The sequence below is a fragment of the Abramis brama genome (assembly GCF_963993115.1).
Source record: "Abramis brama genome assembly, chromosome: 7".
Lineage (NCBI taxonomy): Eukaryota > Metazoa > Chordata > Actinopteri > Cypriniformes > Leuciscidae > Abramis > Abramis brama.
The window spans coordinates 30,853,545-30,868,808 of NC_139969.1; the positions used below are offsets into that span (position 1 = coordinate 30,853,545).

Consider the following 15,264-nt stretch of genomic DNA (forward strand, 5'->3'; position numbering starts at 1 on the left):
GTAACCTACACTGAAAAAAATTTGGAGTAGGATTTACTTGAAAAAAGCTAGGCAACTTTTTTCACTCAGAAAATGCTAGTAAATTTACGAAGATTTGCCAAGTAAAAACCTAAACATATTCATCAGTAGCTTTAATTAGAAATCTTTAAGTTAAATTTACTTGGAATATGGAATTAAGTAAACTTTACTTAACCTAGTTAAGTGAAAGTAACACAGAAAATAAGTAATTTTAACTTGGCTAGTAAAAGGTTGATTAATATCGATTTAGTTGAAATTTCCTTTGCATTACGTTTGACTCAAACAATAATATTGAATTATACCAGTCATTTATAGTATGTGCTTTACTTAGAATATCTAAGTAATTTATTCTACAGCATGTCAGATGTTAAGCATCATGTGAATGCAAAGACCTCAATACTTGGTAGACAATACACAATGACGGTAACATTTGATGGATCATTTTTGTGTTTGAATGTTACTAATCCTGACAACAAAAGCAATGATAAAACAGTGTAAATACAGCTGGAAACCAGTGAAAAATGAACCTCATTAATTATTCAAGGTCCAGTGCATGATGGGAACCCCAGTATCAGAAAAGCTGAGTAATTTTTACTTAATTTTATTGAGTTGATATTTACGCTTTCATTTCTACTCGCTTGAATTAAGTACTGATATGGAATTTACTTCATTTTTTTAATTCTTGCCTGAACTAACTTTTTCATGTAAATTACATTGTTTTGTTTTTTTCAGTAGTATTTACTTCACCAACAAATATTTTTTTACAGTGTATATAGTAATACTCTGACATGATTTTCACAGTAAGTCACACAGCCACCAAATGTTCCATGATGGATTTTGACATTTTTAGCCTCCATCTGTCCTACAGTCTCACTTAATCCATCATCAGTGTTCATTTCTAGGTCAGTGTTTATTATGATAAACAGGTCCTATAAATATAGTATTGTGTAAATTGTGTAAGGTGGAATTCTCAAGCATCCATCGTGTGAGATGAGATGACATGTTTAATCTGCTGTATAATCTGTTGCAATCTTAAAAGGCAGTTAGCTAATTGTGGGTAAATTGTAAAAAAAAAAAAAAAGAAAAGAAAAAAAGAAAAGAAAAATGAGTATGATAAACATTTTTCAGTGCCCCATTTTTGCTTGATGCTTGCACACTATATACGGTTGATAATATGTATGCTATTTACATTAAACAAGACCAGGGATGTTGCTTAAATTTATGGGACATGGGACAAAAGCATGGGCAAAAGTCCTATGTGTGGGTCTCTTAGGCCTATAGGGTCCAAATAACTATGATATAGCCAACCACAGATATTTGCTATGCAAAATAATATTTTGCAAATAGATATTTGCTATTTTTATGATAACTGCACAGTGACATGGTGAACAAGCCAAACCTAGGTTAAGTGCTGTTACTATATCATTTTTACATGACTGGAATGCTGTGTTGACCAGTTAGCATGTACCATTATATGCTTTTATCAAAAGTAATGGTTTATCACTGAATACTATATATGCATTACTATTCAGAATATTTATTATTTCTATCGTCATTAATAAAACGTAATGCATAATTATATATTCATATGCGTGAGGAATGACTTTTATTTGGGGAAAATGGGACTTTTAATCAAACCGGAAGTGAAGCGCTTCCTGGTTGCCGTTACAAATCTAGCCTGTCACTAAACCGGTGACAAACTAAAATGGATTATTACAATTTAATGGCAATATGTGCATGTATTCAATTGCTTGTTTTCATACCACATGTATACAGTAATCATGTTGAGGTAAGTGTCTTTATTAATAGCTGTTGTAAAGCGTCTCTTTGATGCATTGAACTGGCAGTGAAGCTTTCAGCAGTAATGTTCTCAGCTCAGCATTAAGGTTTCTCTTTTAACAGTGTTATTGCCGATTAACACACACGCACATATAAAACATAGCCTACAATGAGTTCAGTTGATATGAGAGCGTGCTTATGATGTCCAAACATACAGTACTGTCTAGGTAGGTAACAGTTAACGTTAGCTCTCTAGGTTTTGAAACACAGCCATTACATAACATCATTATGATGACCAGTTTGTTGTAAACAGCACATCTCTGTGGGCATTTGGATTTGTTTAATTAGTCAACTATTTATGTCATTGTTTTGGCTCACAGTTTTCTGTTATCAGGCACACTTTTGTAAAGCATTTTGAATGAACAAATGTAAAATATCATGTATGTTGTTCAGAAATAGTTGTCAAACATAATTCATTCCCATATATTGAGTTGACAGTGTTGTAATTCTCTCTGCAAGACAAAATATCTTTGTCATCTTCACATGTAATCTTTCAGTTCTTTCTTACATTGCATTTGACATGTTCATATACCCATCCACATCCACACAACAAGTGCATAAATTTCACACAAAAAAAAAGAAAAAAAAAGGCCACAATATAAAATATATTCACAATCTAAATGTCGAACAATATAAAAATTATAAAATGTTAATTTTACTGTAGATTCAGTGGGCTTATTTTAAACCTAACGCATCTTTTTCTGACATGCTTAATAAATGGGGTTCTCTGGTGAAAAATAAGTGCACTTCTTTATTATTCTGTATGGAATATGCATGTGTACTTCAAATATGTTCTTCAAATCTTTAAAGCATATTGTTAAAAACTGTTCTTGCAGATAATATAATATCAATGAACTATAAGGATGACACTTTCACGACTGTTTCTTAACACTCTTAAATACAACTTTTAAAAATATTTCAAGAAAAATGTTTACTTCACGCACAGACAGTAGATTTTAAATCATCACGGTTTAATAATTTTTTTTAATGCTTTTTATTTTGATGTGTTTACTAAAATAATAATGAACATGTAAAGTACTAGATTATAACTTTAAATGTAGAGTGTTATTTGATTCAATAATACACTTTAACCATATTTCAAAGACAATAGAACTAATAATGAAATTATATATTAAGATTAAGCCATACTTAAGTGGGTCAAAAAAAAGCACTCAAATTAATTGCATTTATTATAAATTTAATCTATAATACAGTTTCATTTAATTGTAAATAACATGCATTTAATTGTCTGAAAGCATTACACTCAGTTTGCACTTAAGTATGTTGTTTTAAAGTATATTATTTCCATAATAAGCACTCTTAAAAAAGAAAACTTCTTTTGACAAGGATTGTGCTATCTTTAAAATCTGTGCCAATTGTTTTTTTTATGAATATATAAAGCAATGACTATTATGCTTTAGTTTTAACTAGTTTTAAAGTTTCTCCAGTTAAAAACCTGTATATGATGTTTTACATCACATGACCTTCTGATACAGCCAGCATTCAAAGTCGAGGCAATTTTTGCTTTTAGCATTTTGCGACCATATTACTTCCATAATATCAGTGCCTTTCATAAGCTTTCATACAGTGGCTAAAAAGGACACAGTCTCTACTTATGGCCTTAATTTGCTTTTCTTTTCTCTTTGTATTTGCCTGAAAGAGAAAATGTTCACATTTCACAGATTGATTAAATTAATAATGCAAGCTAATAGTCTGCATTAAGGAGACACAGTACATACATGTACAAACATACAAATACAAATAAAAGTGAATTGAAATCAAATATTTCAAATGTACTTAATGTCTTAGAGTCTTGCTCATCTGTACACCATTAATTGTGTAATAATTTTATTTTCTGATTGTTGTTTAGACAAAAGCTGGACAGTTTTTCAGCAGTGGCCACACCAACAACTGGGCAGTCCTCGTAAGTTTGACTTTTGAGAATTTAGAAGGATTCTTAATGAATAAATTCATAAATACAACAATAGCCTATTCAAAGGCCTCATGACTTTTCCATTTGTTCGTGATTTACTGTATACGGAAAGTTAAACACTTTTAAAAAGACTTTTTTTTTTTATTCAAAATTTCTGCCTGATAAAATATTTTAGAACTTGGCTAGTAAAGTAGGTTATTCATAAAATGCATAAACATGCTCATCGAATTACATAATTGTATTAGTTTACATTTCCAAATTTTTATTTTAAAATCAGGCTCCTCATATATCAAGGCTTTTTTCAAGAAAAAAAAAAAAATATTAATTTAGCATAATTATTAAATTATAAATTAAAATTATTAGTCATAATTGTTTAGTTAATTATTGTTTAGTTAATAACTTAAACTTATCAAATTTGTTTTTAATGTAATTAAAATAAAGCTGAAAATAAATGAAATATACATTTAACTAATTTAAATAAGTTTAAATTGAAGTTTAAAGTCCTAAGATTACTAAAACTGAAATAAACATACATTGAAGTTATATACAGTATATTTATGAAAACTGGTATATTACATTATTGGTTAATGCTGTTTAACCATTGTTTTAGGCTGCTCTTATAGGTTTTGTGAAATCTTGGTCATAGTTAACACAGGAATTTACTGCCAGTTAGCATTAATGTAATAAAGGGTATGAATAAATAAGAGCACATAATAGAGAAGAGAAAAAAAGGGTAATTTACAGGTATAACAGATTATTTGACATTGTATTTATTTATTTAGAGTTACAACTTCACAACATGCTTTCGTAATTGTTGCTTCGTCTTCTAATCATGCTTATGTGTCTAGGTCTGCACGTCTAGATTCTGGTTTAATTATCGGCATGTGGCGAACACGCTGTCAGTATACAGGAGCGTAAAGAGACTGGGCATTCCAGACAGGTAAACTTCAGGTCATTTACTTCAATTAGGCTGTAAAGCGTCTTATCTGGACACAATTAAAAAAACGTAAACTGGCCTAGTTGGACCAATCCAACTATTTTTCCTGGCATCCTCATTATAGTGACACATTATTTAAATTGACCTTTACCTACTGTTCTCCATTGCTTAATTTGTGTTGTCCAGAGATAGCTGCATGTTCGCCCTTTTGTCACATTGAGGCAGTGATACTTGTGTCTCTAGCCGCTGTAAGTCTTCCTGTCCGCTCTGATTAGATATGTTTGCTCTGCTTTCCCAGTCACATTGTGCTGATGCTAGCCGATGATATGGCCTGTAACTATAGAAACCCCAAACCAGCCACTGTGTTCAGCCATAAGAACATGGAGCTCAATGTGTATGGAGACGATGTGGAGGTGGATTACCGCGGATATGAGGTGAAGCTGCTCTTGCTTTAATATTGGATTTTGAAAGCTTGTCTTCAAAAGTTCTGCTAGTTGTTTCAGCACATAAAAATGTTTAATGAAAATAGATCTAAACAAAGTCAAAGTAGAATCAACCATTGCACATTTCTGAGAAACACACAAGTGTTTTTGAGTGAATCAGTTGAGTGATTGATTCACTTATTGATATTGACTTGTCGCCGGTCTGCCATAACAATAGGCCTATATGATCTGCACTGTCACTGTAAAATCCATATCGCTTGCCTTTTGTGACAGTTATTTCTTAGTTTAAAGGCATTTCTTTTTGTTTTGCAGGTGACAGTAGAGAACTTCCTGCGAGTCCTGACAGGCCGTCTCCCCACCAGCACCCCTCGATCCAAACGTCTGCTGTCAGACGACCGCAGCAACATTCTTATCTACCTGACAGGTCAGACCGGTAACAGAGTCATTGCTGGCTGTTTTTTTATATTCCTTCTTTTTCCTGAATCTGTGACCGTCCTTTTTCACAGGTCATGGTGGAAACGGCTTCCTGAAGTTCCAGGACTCTGAGGAAATCAGCAACATGGAGCTGGCTGATGCCTTTGAGCAGATGTGGCAAAAGAGGAGGTAATTATACAGTGGAAATGCAGTAACTCTCATATATTTAGCATGATTTCATCATTATATACTCCGTTTTTACCACACACAATTTCATTGACGTGGTCAGGCATGGTGTTGGCTCGTGGTGAAAGATCTTGGCTGATAATTGATAGGTTATAGGTTTGAATCCCACTATGGATCCATGATATCACTGTTATGCCCTTAATTGAGCCACTAGGTTGTTCCAGGGACACTGCCACTACAATGAGTGTTTGAAAAAATTATTTGGATAAAATATGCATAGAAACTAAATTAGTAAGACAAATGAACAAATTAGAACCACCAACACCAATACGCTACAATACTACAGTTAGTTCCAGTCTTTGAATTTGATTAGCCAAGTGTACGTGTACATTCTAGGACATCCTCAGACCTCAGTCATATGATGAAAAGGCATCATGCCTCAGACTAAAAGGCTTCAGCCATTGGACGAAACGGCATCACGCCTCAGACTATATATATATATATATATATATATATATATTAGGGGTGTGACGAGATCTCGTGTTACGAGATCTCGCGAGATTAAAACGCGACGAGATTTCTCGTCGAGGTGAAACTTTGTCTCGTGAGTAAAAAAAAAAAAAAAAAAACTTTGTCTCGTGAGTTGTTGTGATGTCAGCGTGATGGAGCGTGAGGGTGAAATTTGTATTGAAGATGCCCCTGCCACTTTTAAATCATTTGTGTGCCGGGCCAATCACACACACACACACTCACTGTCCCTCGCTCACTCACTCACTCGCGCGCACACACACACACACGCTCACTCGCGCGCGCACACACTCACACTCACTGTAACCGGAACCGCACTCTCACTCACTCTCGCTCACACTCAACCCGTCGTGGAGGACCGTTAAAATTAAACATGCTAGTCTTTCTGTCGTGATGTCGTGAAGCATCACAGACGCGTTGTCGCCCACTATGACACACTATACGAAATGAAACGATCGAATCTTGCGTCCCGACGCCTGTTGTCCTTTACGAGTCTCCACGAAACGGATCGTGCCAAAATCGCGCTAAAATAGTGTAATCTGAACCAGGCAGGTAATAAACATTTGACCTATCACGCAAAGAACCTATTAAAGCACTAAGACATGGGAACAGTATAGCTTAAAGTCATATCGACATCGCAATATTAAACAATGTTATCGCACATCGCAGCTTTTCCTCATATCGTGCAGCCCTGCCCAAAGGTCTCAACTGCTGCCAGAAATCGTCGACATGCATATATTCTTGAAAAAGAACATGACCATATCTTAGGCTTATCTTAGTTAATTTATCTCTTTTTCATGCTTGAAGAAAAAAATTGTTTCTGTTTGAACTTGTAGTTTTGAGAGAGCAGTACTTTGATTATGGATACACACTTACTGTTTGCATTTAAAGTGTTATTTCAGTTATTTATATTTATTTTATTTATACTGTTTTATTTTTCTCCCTATGTTCGATTTGTGGAAAGGAGTTAGATTTCTCATGTGAAATCGTACAGGGAGAAGTAGAGTTTATAGCAAAACATTTTGCAGTGTTTGCATGTCCTTTACTGCATTGAATTTATTAAAATAGAAGTAAAATAACATTCATTACAAGTTGATTTCAAAATGCACATAAATTGTTTTGCATTTTGTGATTTTCAGTTGAATAAAAGACTATTTTCCATTCATATATTTCATTATTGAGGGTTTCTTAAAAATTGTGTAAAAATCTCGTCTTGTCTCGTTCTCGTGAACCCAATCTCGTGTCTCGTCTCGTCTCGTGGAGTAAGCGTCTCGTCACACCCCTAATATATATATATATATATATATATATATATATATATCTCTGGAAAAACAACGTCAGTGTCAGGTTTCGTACAATTAGGCAAGAGGCGAAACTGCCTCAGACATAAAGGCATCGGACGAAACGGCTTCAGACAAAATGGCATCAGACAAAATGCATCGGACGAAAAGGACTTAGACATAATGGCATCAGACAAAATGCATCGGACGAAACAGACTCAGACAAAATGGCATCAGACAAAATGCATCGGATGAAACGGACTCAGACAAAATGGCATCAGACAAAATGCATCGGATGAAACGGACTCAGACAAAATGGCATCAGACAAAATGCATCGGATGAAACGGACTCAGACAAAATGGCATCAGACAAAATGCATCGGACGAAACGGACTCAGACAAAATGGCATCAGACAAAATGCATCGGATGAAACGGACTCAGACAAAATGGCATCAGACAAAATGCATCGGACGAAACAGACTCAGACAAAATGGCATCAGACAAAATGCATCGGATGAAACGGACTCAGACAAAATGGCATCAGACAAAATGCATCGGACGAAACGGACTCAGACAAAATGCATCGGACAAAATGGACTCAGACAAAATGGCATCAGACAAAATGCATCGGACGAAACGGACTCAGACAAAATGGCATCAGACAAAATACATCGGATGAAACGGACTCAGACAAAATGGCATCAGACAAAATGCATCGGACGAAACGGACTCAGACAAAATGCATCGGACAAAATGGACTCAGACAAAATGGCATCAGACAAAATGCATCGGACGAAACGGACTCAGACAATGGCATCAGACGTAAAGGCATCGGGCAAAACAGGCTCAGACAAAATGCATCAGACGAAACGGACTCATGTCACATAATAGGGGTAAGCAACATAAAAAGACGTGAAGCAAAGTGCAGTTTAAACATTTATTATAAGGCTAATTAACGAATGCACAAACCCGCATATCTCATTCAACAACTCTCAACAGATGAAAATAACACTTAAACTATACTGAAATCAAAACACACTTAACAGAGACTAACAAATAGATCAACAAAACATCAATTAGAACACAACTTGTCTTCACCGCTGCGTGCCTCATTCTGTTTCACACTCCTCTTATATAAGCTGCTCAGCAGGAGCCATTAGAGCAACGGGGCACAGGGGCGAAGACTAACACTCAGAAGAGAAAGAAACTAATCAGAGCACAGAAACAGATAAATGTGTGTATTATGATTATCCTCCTTACCTGAAGGAATATTGAATTCCATATAGACCCAGCAATAGATTGAGACACACTGAATATCCCTCCTTCACTGTGTCAAACATCTTCAAAGAGAGTGGTAGACGTGCCTTTAAATTTAAAGCCCCTTCAGACTGGAATAGCCTGCCTGGGTCTCTAAGATCTGTCACTTCCTTGTGTTCCTTCAAAATATCGCTCTTTACTTACTTGGAAGCAAATTCTTGCTGTTAATGTTTTCCTCATGTGTGACTGGACTTTTGTTTTATATACCTAAATATGCAGGATACTTTTTGTATGGGTGTAGGTGTGCGTATGTATACTAGCCTATGTGTGTATATATGTATGTATATACATATGTGTATGTAAGGACTAAATGTTGTCATGCCTCTTAATACTGCAGTATGTTTTATACATGGATTTGTTTTCAATAAGGAGTCGGTGGGCCGGGTGGGGCAGGCGATGCGGGATGAGGGAGAGCTTTAGTGAGTGTAAATGTATATGTGCTGTATTATCTTTGTCTCAAGGACCCCCTCGAAAACAAGATGCTTCATCTCAAGGGGTTATCCTCCTAACAATAAATAAATAGTAGATAGATATGCACACTCATAAGGTATGAGTGTATTAAATATAAATACAACACTCATAAGGCTTAAGCCGTAACACTCAGACAAAATGGCATCGGGCAAAACGGGCTCAGACAAAATGGATCGGACTAAACGGACTTAGACAAAAAGGCATCAGACGTAAAGGCATCTGTTAAAACGGACTCAGGTGGAAGCAAGTGTGAAAGTTTTGAATTGCCCCGCCTCAATGTGACGTCACATGCTTGTGGTTCTCAGCAGTGTGGCTGCAAAGGTATTTCCAACATTGTTTTACCCCTAAGCGAAGAACAAAAATGAACTTTGCAGTGAATATATCGGGGCCTTGAGTACATTTCGCCCGATGCCTTTTTGTCTGAGGCCATTTCGTGCGATGCCTAATTGTACGAGACTTGACTCCCGACGTTGTTTTTCCTGAGATCTGAAGCCTTTCAGTCTGAGGCATGATGCCTTTTCGTCATATGACTGAGGTCTGAGGATGTCCTAGAATGTACACCATACGAGCGGCATTCGAGGAGTGCTGATGTAACAGTCCAACAGCACTGAGACTTCTCTGTTTCTACCACAGCTTGTCTACGCATGTGCGTTCCTGACGTGATGTCTGTCTGCATTAGTGATGGTTATCATTCAGTGGATCTTTGCAGGTTACATTGTTATGACAGCAATGACTTTATAATTCTTCATGAGCAAGTCATTGAATATTTTTTTTTACTTTGTTTAAAAATAAATATTTAGCATCTAGCCCCCCCCCCATCCTCATGCTAAAAATCACATATATTTAACACCTTTTACACCCAAGTTAGTTTGCATTCCTGATTAATTCAGGAATAAAACCACTTACTATCTTTATGATTAAGTCCGTTGAAGCATTCACACAACTGATTCATTCATAACCACTGATTTATTCAGTAACGACACTAAATGTTTGATTCTGCTTTGGTTTTATTTGGAACTATTTTTGCTGGTTGAGGAATGCAAGTTACTCAATACAAACGTTCATTGAGTGCGTATTAAACCGTTGTATAAAAGCACACTTCCAGTCATCTCATCAAATACTTGTTCAGCTTTATCATTGTGTAAATGCTGCATTTGAGAGCAAATTACAGTAATTGACCAAAACAAATCCAAAGTGCCATCAAAGCGCAACACGAAACATGCATTCTAGTCTTCATTGTGCAGCTCATACACACAGTATTGATGTACATGGCTGAAGCGCTGCAGCTGCCTAACATTAATTGTGTGTTATAAATGCTCTAATAGGCTGTTTAGGTTCCAGCGCTGTGTAAATATTGTAGGCTGGTGTGAGGTGCAATGAGAGCTTCCTCTCTTCCCGTAGAGCACAGGATGTTTTGTGCCTGTCAGTGTAGTAATTGCAGGCTTGATCCAATAAATTAGTGAAGCCCCCTTTTGTGCTTCATTGCTCCCCCATTACATCTCAGGTTCATGCCATTCCAAGCCGTCTCATTATCTCGCGTTTCGCTCATCTGAGATGGCCTGAAGTGGGTTCTAATTTTTATTATATATATATTTATTTGTGAATGGAGCAGTAATGGGTGCTGGGTTCTTGGTTACCGTGGCGACGGCTTGTAGAGAGTGCTGTGCTGGTTGTACAGATTTGAGCCCAGTGCTGCAGGTCAGATCTGTCTCTTATTACTTCACAACCAGCTTTAATTACAAATGATATTAGACCGCAGCATGGAAAGTGGTTTAAAGCTGACAACTAAGAATCGCCTGGCTCTAAAATGGACTTCTTTCTTTGCAGGTACAACGAGTTGTTGTTCATCATAGACACGTGCCAGGGAGCCTCCATGTATGAGAGGTTTTACTCGCCGAACCTCATGGCTCTGGCCAGCAGTCAAGTGGGAGAGGACTCGCTCTCAGTGAGTCAAACCTGAGGAACACCTGAAATTAGCTGTGTTATAGCTGTGGAATAACCTTTAAAAAACATTTACATGAAAATTATAGACAGAAAGGGTTTTGGGGATTAAATGGATTCGGGATGTGATGAGGTTTGGGATCAAACATACACCTCTTAAACAAGCACCAAGGTTTGTTGTGTCCCTATAACGTGTGCTAACTGCTAGATCACATTTTGGATTGATTTAATTTGTTCGAATACAGTTCAAAAGTTTGGGGTCAGTTCAAAAGTTTGGGGTCAGACAAAAAGTTTTTTTTTTTTTTTACAAAATTAATTCTATTCAATACTGCAAGGATGCATTAAATTAATCAAAAATGACAGTAAAGACATGTATGATGTAACAGAATTTCTACTTCAAATAAATGCTGTTCTTTTGAACTTTGTATTCATTAAAGAATCCTGAAAAATTCTATTTAGCTTTGCCATCAAAATTAATAAAGTTTTTAAATTACATATTCAAATATAATAAATAGAAAACAGTTATTTTAAATGGCAATAATAAAAAAAGACTGTATTTACTGTATTTTTGAACAAATAAATATATACTTGGTGAGAATAAGATACTTTTTTTCAGAGACATAAAACAAATCTTACTGACTCCAAACTTTCGAACGGTAGTGAAAATTGTCTGAAAATTTGCCCCAGAACAACTACTTGAGCAATGTTAATCTTTTTAAAGAAATTATTGATGAAAAATGATTGCTTTGTCTTCTATAGCACTTTATTTTACATGCTCCCCATGTACATGCGGTGTATTACACTAACTGGGTACTAACCTTGAGCCTACTCCTAAACCTAACCTTAAAGGGTCAGGTGACTCGGGTCAGAGGCCACTCTTCCGCGGGAACTAGACTCGCGTACGGCCGTTTATACATACCGGAAGCCAGTGATTATAGTTTATAAAGTTTTAAATATGGATTCTTTTCTATATGTATTAACTCCCTGGAGCCGTATGGATTACTTTTATGATGGATGGATTCACTTTTTAGAGCTCTATTCACTCCCATTATAAAGCTGGGAAGAGCCAGGATATTTTTAATATAAGATTGCATTTGGCTGAAAGAAGAAAGTCATATACACCTAGTATGGCTTGAGGGTGAGTAAATTATGGGATAGTTTGAATTTTTGGGTGAACAAACTATAGGTACCTTATATTACCCAGTATTTTCTTAGGTTAAGGTCACCTTAAGTACACGCGCTGTAAAATAAAGTGCAACCATTTTTACATTATCTGACTGAATGTATTGAATAACATGACAAAATATTGAGGAAATTGATTGCAAACTTTTAACACTTTTGTTTTATCTAGTCACATTGGACTTGTGTGTGAACAGACTGCAAAACACACTAGACTAGATTCTACATCTGTACAACATGACTCTCTAAAAATCCCTGAACATGAATAATTAAAATAAGTTTTAAATTATTAAAGAAGTATAAAAGATTGGGATTGGTTCACCTGTATTGTTATGTCCTTACAGCATCAGCCAGATTTGGCAATAGGGGTCCACTTGATGGACAAGTACACCTTCTACTTACTGGAGTTCCTGGAGGAAGTCCACCCTGCCAGCCAAGCCAACATGAATGATCTGGTAAGTGTCTGTGTGCATGTGTGTTTTGTGTTGGTGCCTGTTTATAATTCCAGCCAAATAATATGGAGAATGCAGATGCTTTGTCAAGTTTTCTCAGTTTTTTTTCTCTTTTTTTTCCATTTTTTCTGACCTCATAGTTGGAAACTTGTTGTAAAATCTTACAGGAGCATTTCCCATATCCACAATGCTGGTACAAATTGAACTTAAAAAGCGGCGGTCACAAAGACGCCCTGTCACCTCAGATGAAAAGAACAGCCTTGGGGACCACAAGTCTCGTAACGCACCACTTTAAAAAGAGCGACTAACACAGGCGTAGGTCAAACAGCTTTGAAATAGTCAGGAGGGAGACCTTTTCTCTGAAGGCCTGGGTGAGCTTTAGTTTCTCTCCCCTTCATCTGAGTGGTTGGAGTCCCACCAACTCCCACAATCCATTTTAATCTCTCCTGCCCTCCACATCCGCTCTGCTTGGCACAGTGCTTCCCAGATCAAACAGGTCCAACAACAGCCTCTTTTCTGGTTGCTTTTTTGTTCCCTGTGCTCTTCTGACTCTCTCTCTCTCTCTCCCCATTCTACTGCATTAGCAGTGATATTATTGATTTCCCGTGGGAGAAAGAGACAGGTTTTAATGTTGATAGAAAAGGGCCACTTGATCTTTCATGAATGATCTTTCACATGAATGATCTCTTTCACTCTCATCATCAGAAAGATTGCAGAATGTCTATCTGGCTGTCACTGTGCACTGCGAGTTGTGATAGAAAATAATGCAGTTCGTTTAAATCAGATTAATTTGGCTTAATTCAAGTATGCACTTGAAACTTGTTTCTGAACTGGATGTTCAGAGAAATTACATTTTGGAATCATTAAGAGTCATGTCAAGTTTGATTTATTTGATTTATTCATGCTTAGCTTTTTTCGGGGCAGTCGTGGCCTAATGGTTAGAGAGTCAGACTGGTCACCCGAAGGTTGCGGGTCCGGCAGGAAGTGCAATCGCTCTCCAGGCGGCGCAGCAAATGGCTGCTCACTGCTCCGGGTGTGTGTGTGTGTGTGTGTGTGTGTGTGTGTGTTCACTACTCACTGCTCCTAATGTGTGTGCACTAATTTGGATGGGTTAAATGCTGAGGACAAATTCCAAGTATGGGTCCACATGGGTTGCATGTGTGTGTATTTATAAAATAATTATACACAGTACGTACACACATATATTGTGTGTAAATAAACTTTTATTTTGGATGCGACTAATCATGATTAATCGTTTCACAGCCCTACATGAATTATCACAATTTCTGTCTGAACGCCAATGTTTTAATTTATAGCTGCACTTTCTTTCAATTGACAAAACTATTGTTGGCCTTTTTGTTGATTAGCCTAAGCGCTGCTGCTTATGAATTTCACAAGCTTATTTATTGTATTAATTACTTAATTAGTTAATTTATCAAACATTTTTAAAGGACTTCATTCTTGTTGTGTTTGGTAAACTGAATTAAATGACTCTGATTAGGTAGGCCTGAATCATGTTAAAGCAGTTTACAGTGATGCAGTCGCTATGGGTAGCTGCACGTATTCTTATAAAACAACTTAGTCCACATCACTGGTCTTATTGTGCATTATTCATATGTGCATATGTGCAGAAAAAAATGTCTCCATTTCCCAGTCAGAAACTCGATTCCCAGCAGGTCAAAATTTCCATCCTCTCTACAATCAACTGCAAACCCGCATTCAGGGTCTGGCTCCATTCTGATTCGGAAAGTCAGACATTATTGAATCTCATTGAATATTCAGTTTCACATTGTGGAAACAAAATGTATTGTGAATGCAATTTAATGTCTACTTGAAATGCGAGTCCCCCCCCTCCCCCAACACACACGCGCGCACACACACTTTCATGTACATCTATCTTTATGAGGACATTCATTGACACAATGCAGTCTCTAGCTGCTTACCCTAACCTTACCCATCACAACTAAGTGCCTAACCCCAACCCTTACCCTAAACCTACCCTTAACCTAATTATAACCTTATCCCTAAAACCAAGTCTTGACCCTCAAACAGGCCTTTTAAAGGGGTCTCAGAAAGTGAGGACTGGCCAAAATGTCCTCACTTTACTCTCTTTGTCCTCACACACACACACACACACACACACGCGCACACACACACACCTCATTCCAGCTCGACAGGATTAAATTATTTAATCCTGAGGTCACACTAAAAAGGATGATTTAGAGTTTATAGTGGATTAAGAGTAAAAGTCCCAAATTGCGATGTATTAAATGTTTAGATAATGGCTTCATCATTTGGGATGGAATCTATACAGGGTAAAAAAAT

The 15,264-nt window shown here is 36.6% G+C and overlaps 1 protein-coding gene across 1 annotated transcript in view; it reads left to right on the top strand.

The window, feature by feature from the left end:
* Positions 1 to 1,648: 1,648 nt before the first annotated feature.
* The window catches only part of pigk (phosphatidylinositol glycan anchor biosynthesis, class K), a 51,315-nt gene continuing 37,699 nt past the window's right edge, over positions 1,649 to 15,264 (top strand). Inside the window, exons 1-8 of the mRNA XM_084119692.1 lie at positions 1,649 to 1,807; positions 3,728 to 3,781; positions 4,639 to 4,730; positions 5,026 to 5,161; positions 5,483 to 5,594; positions 5,677 to 5,773; positions 11,195 to 11,312; positions 12,832 to 12,942. Of these exons, the coding sequence (XP_083975818.1) occupies positions 1,724 to 1,807; positions 3,728 to 3,781; positions 4,639 to 4,730; positions 5,026 to 5,161; positions 5,483 to 5,594; positions 5,677 to 5,773; positions 11,195 to 11,312; positions 12,832 to 12,942 (804 nt within the window). The 5' untranslated portion in view covers positions 1,649 to 1,723. The remainder of the gene's footprint in view (positions 1,808 to 3,727; positions 3,782 to 4,638; positions 4,731 to 5,025; positions 5,162 to 5,482; positions 5,595 to 5,676; positions 5,774 to 11,194; positions 11,313 to 12,831; positions 12,943 to 15,264) is intronic.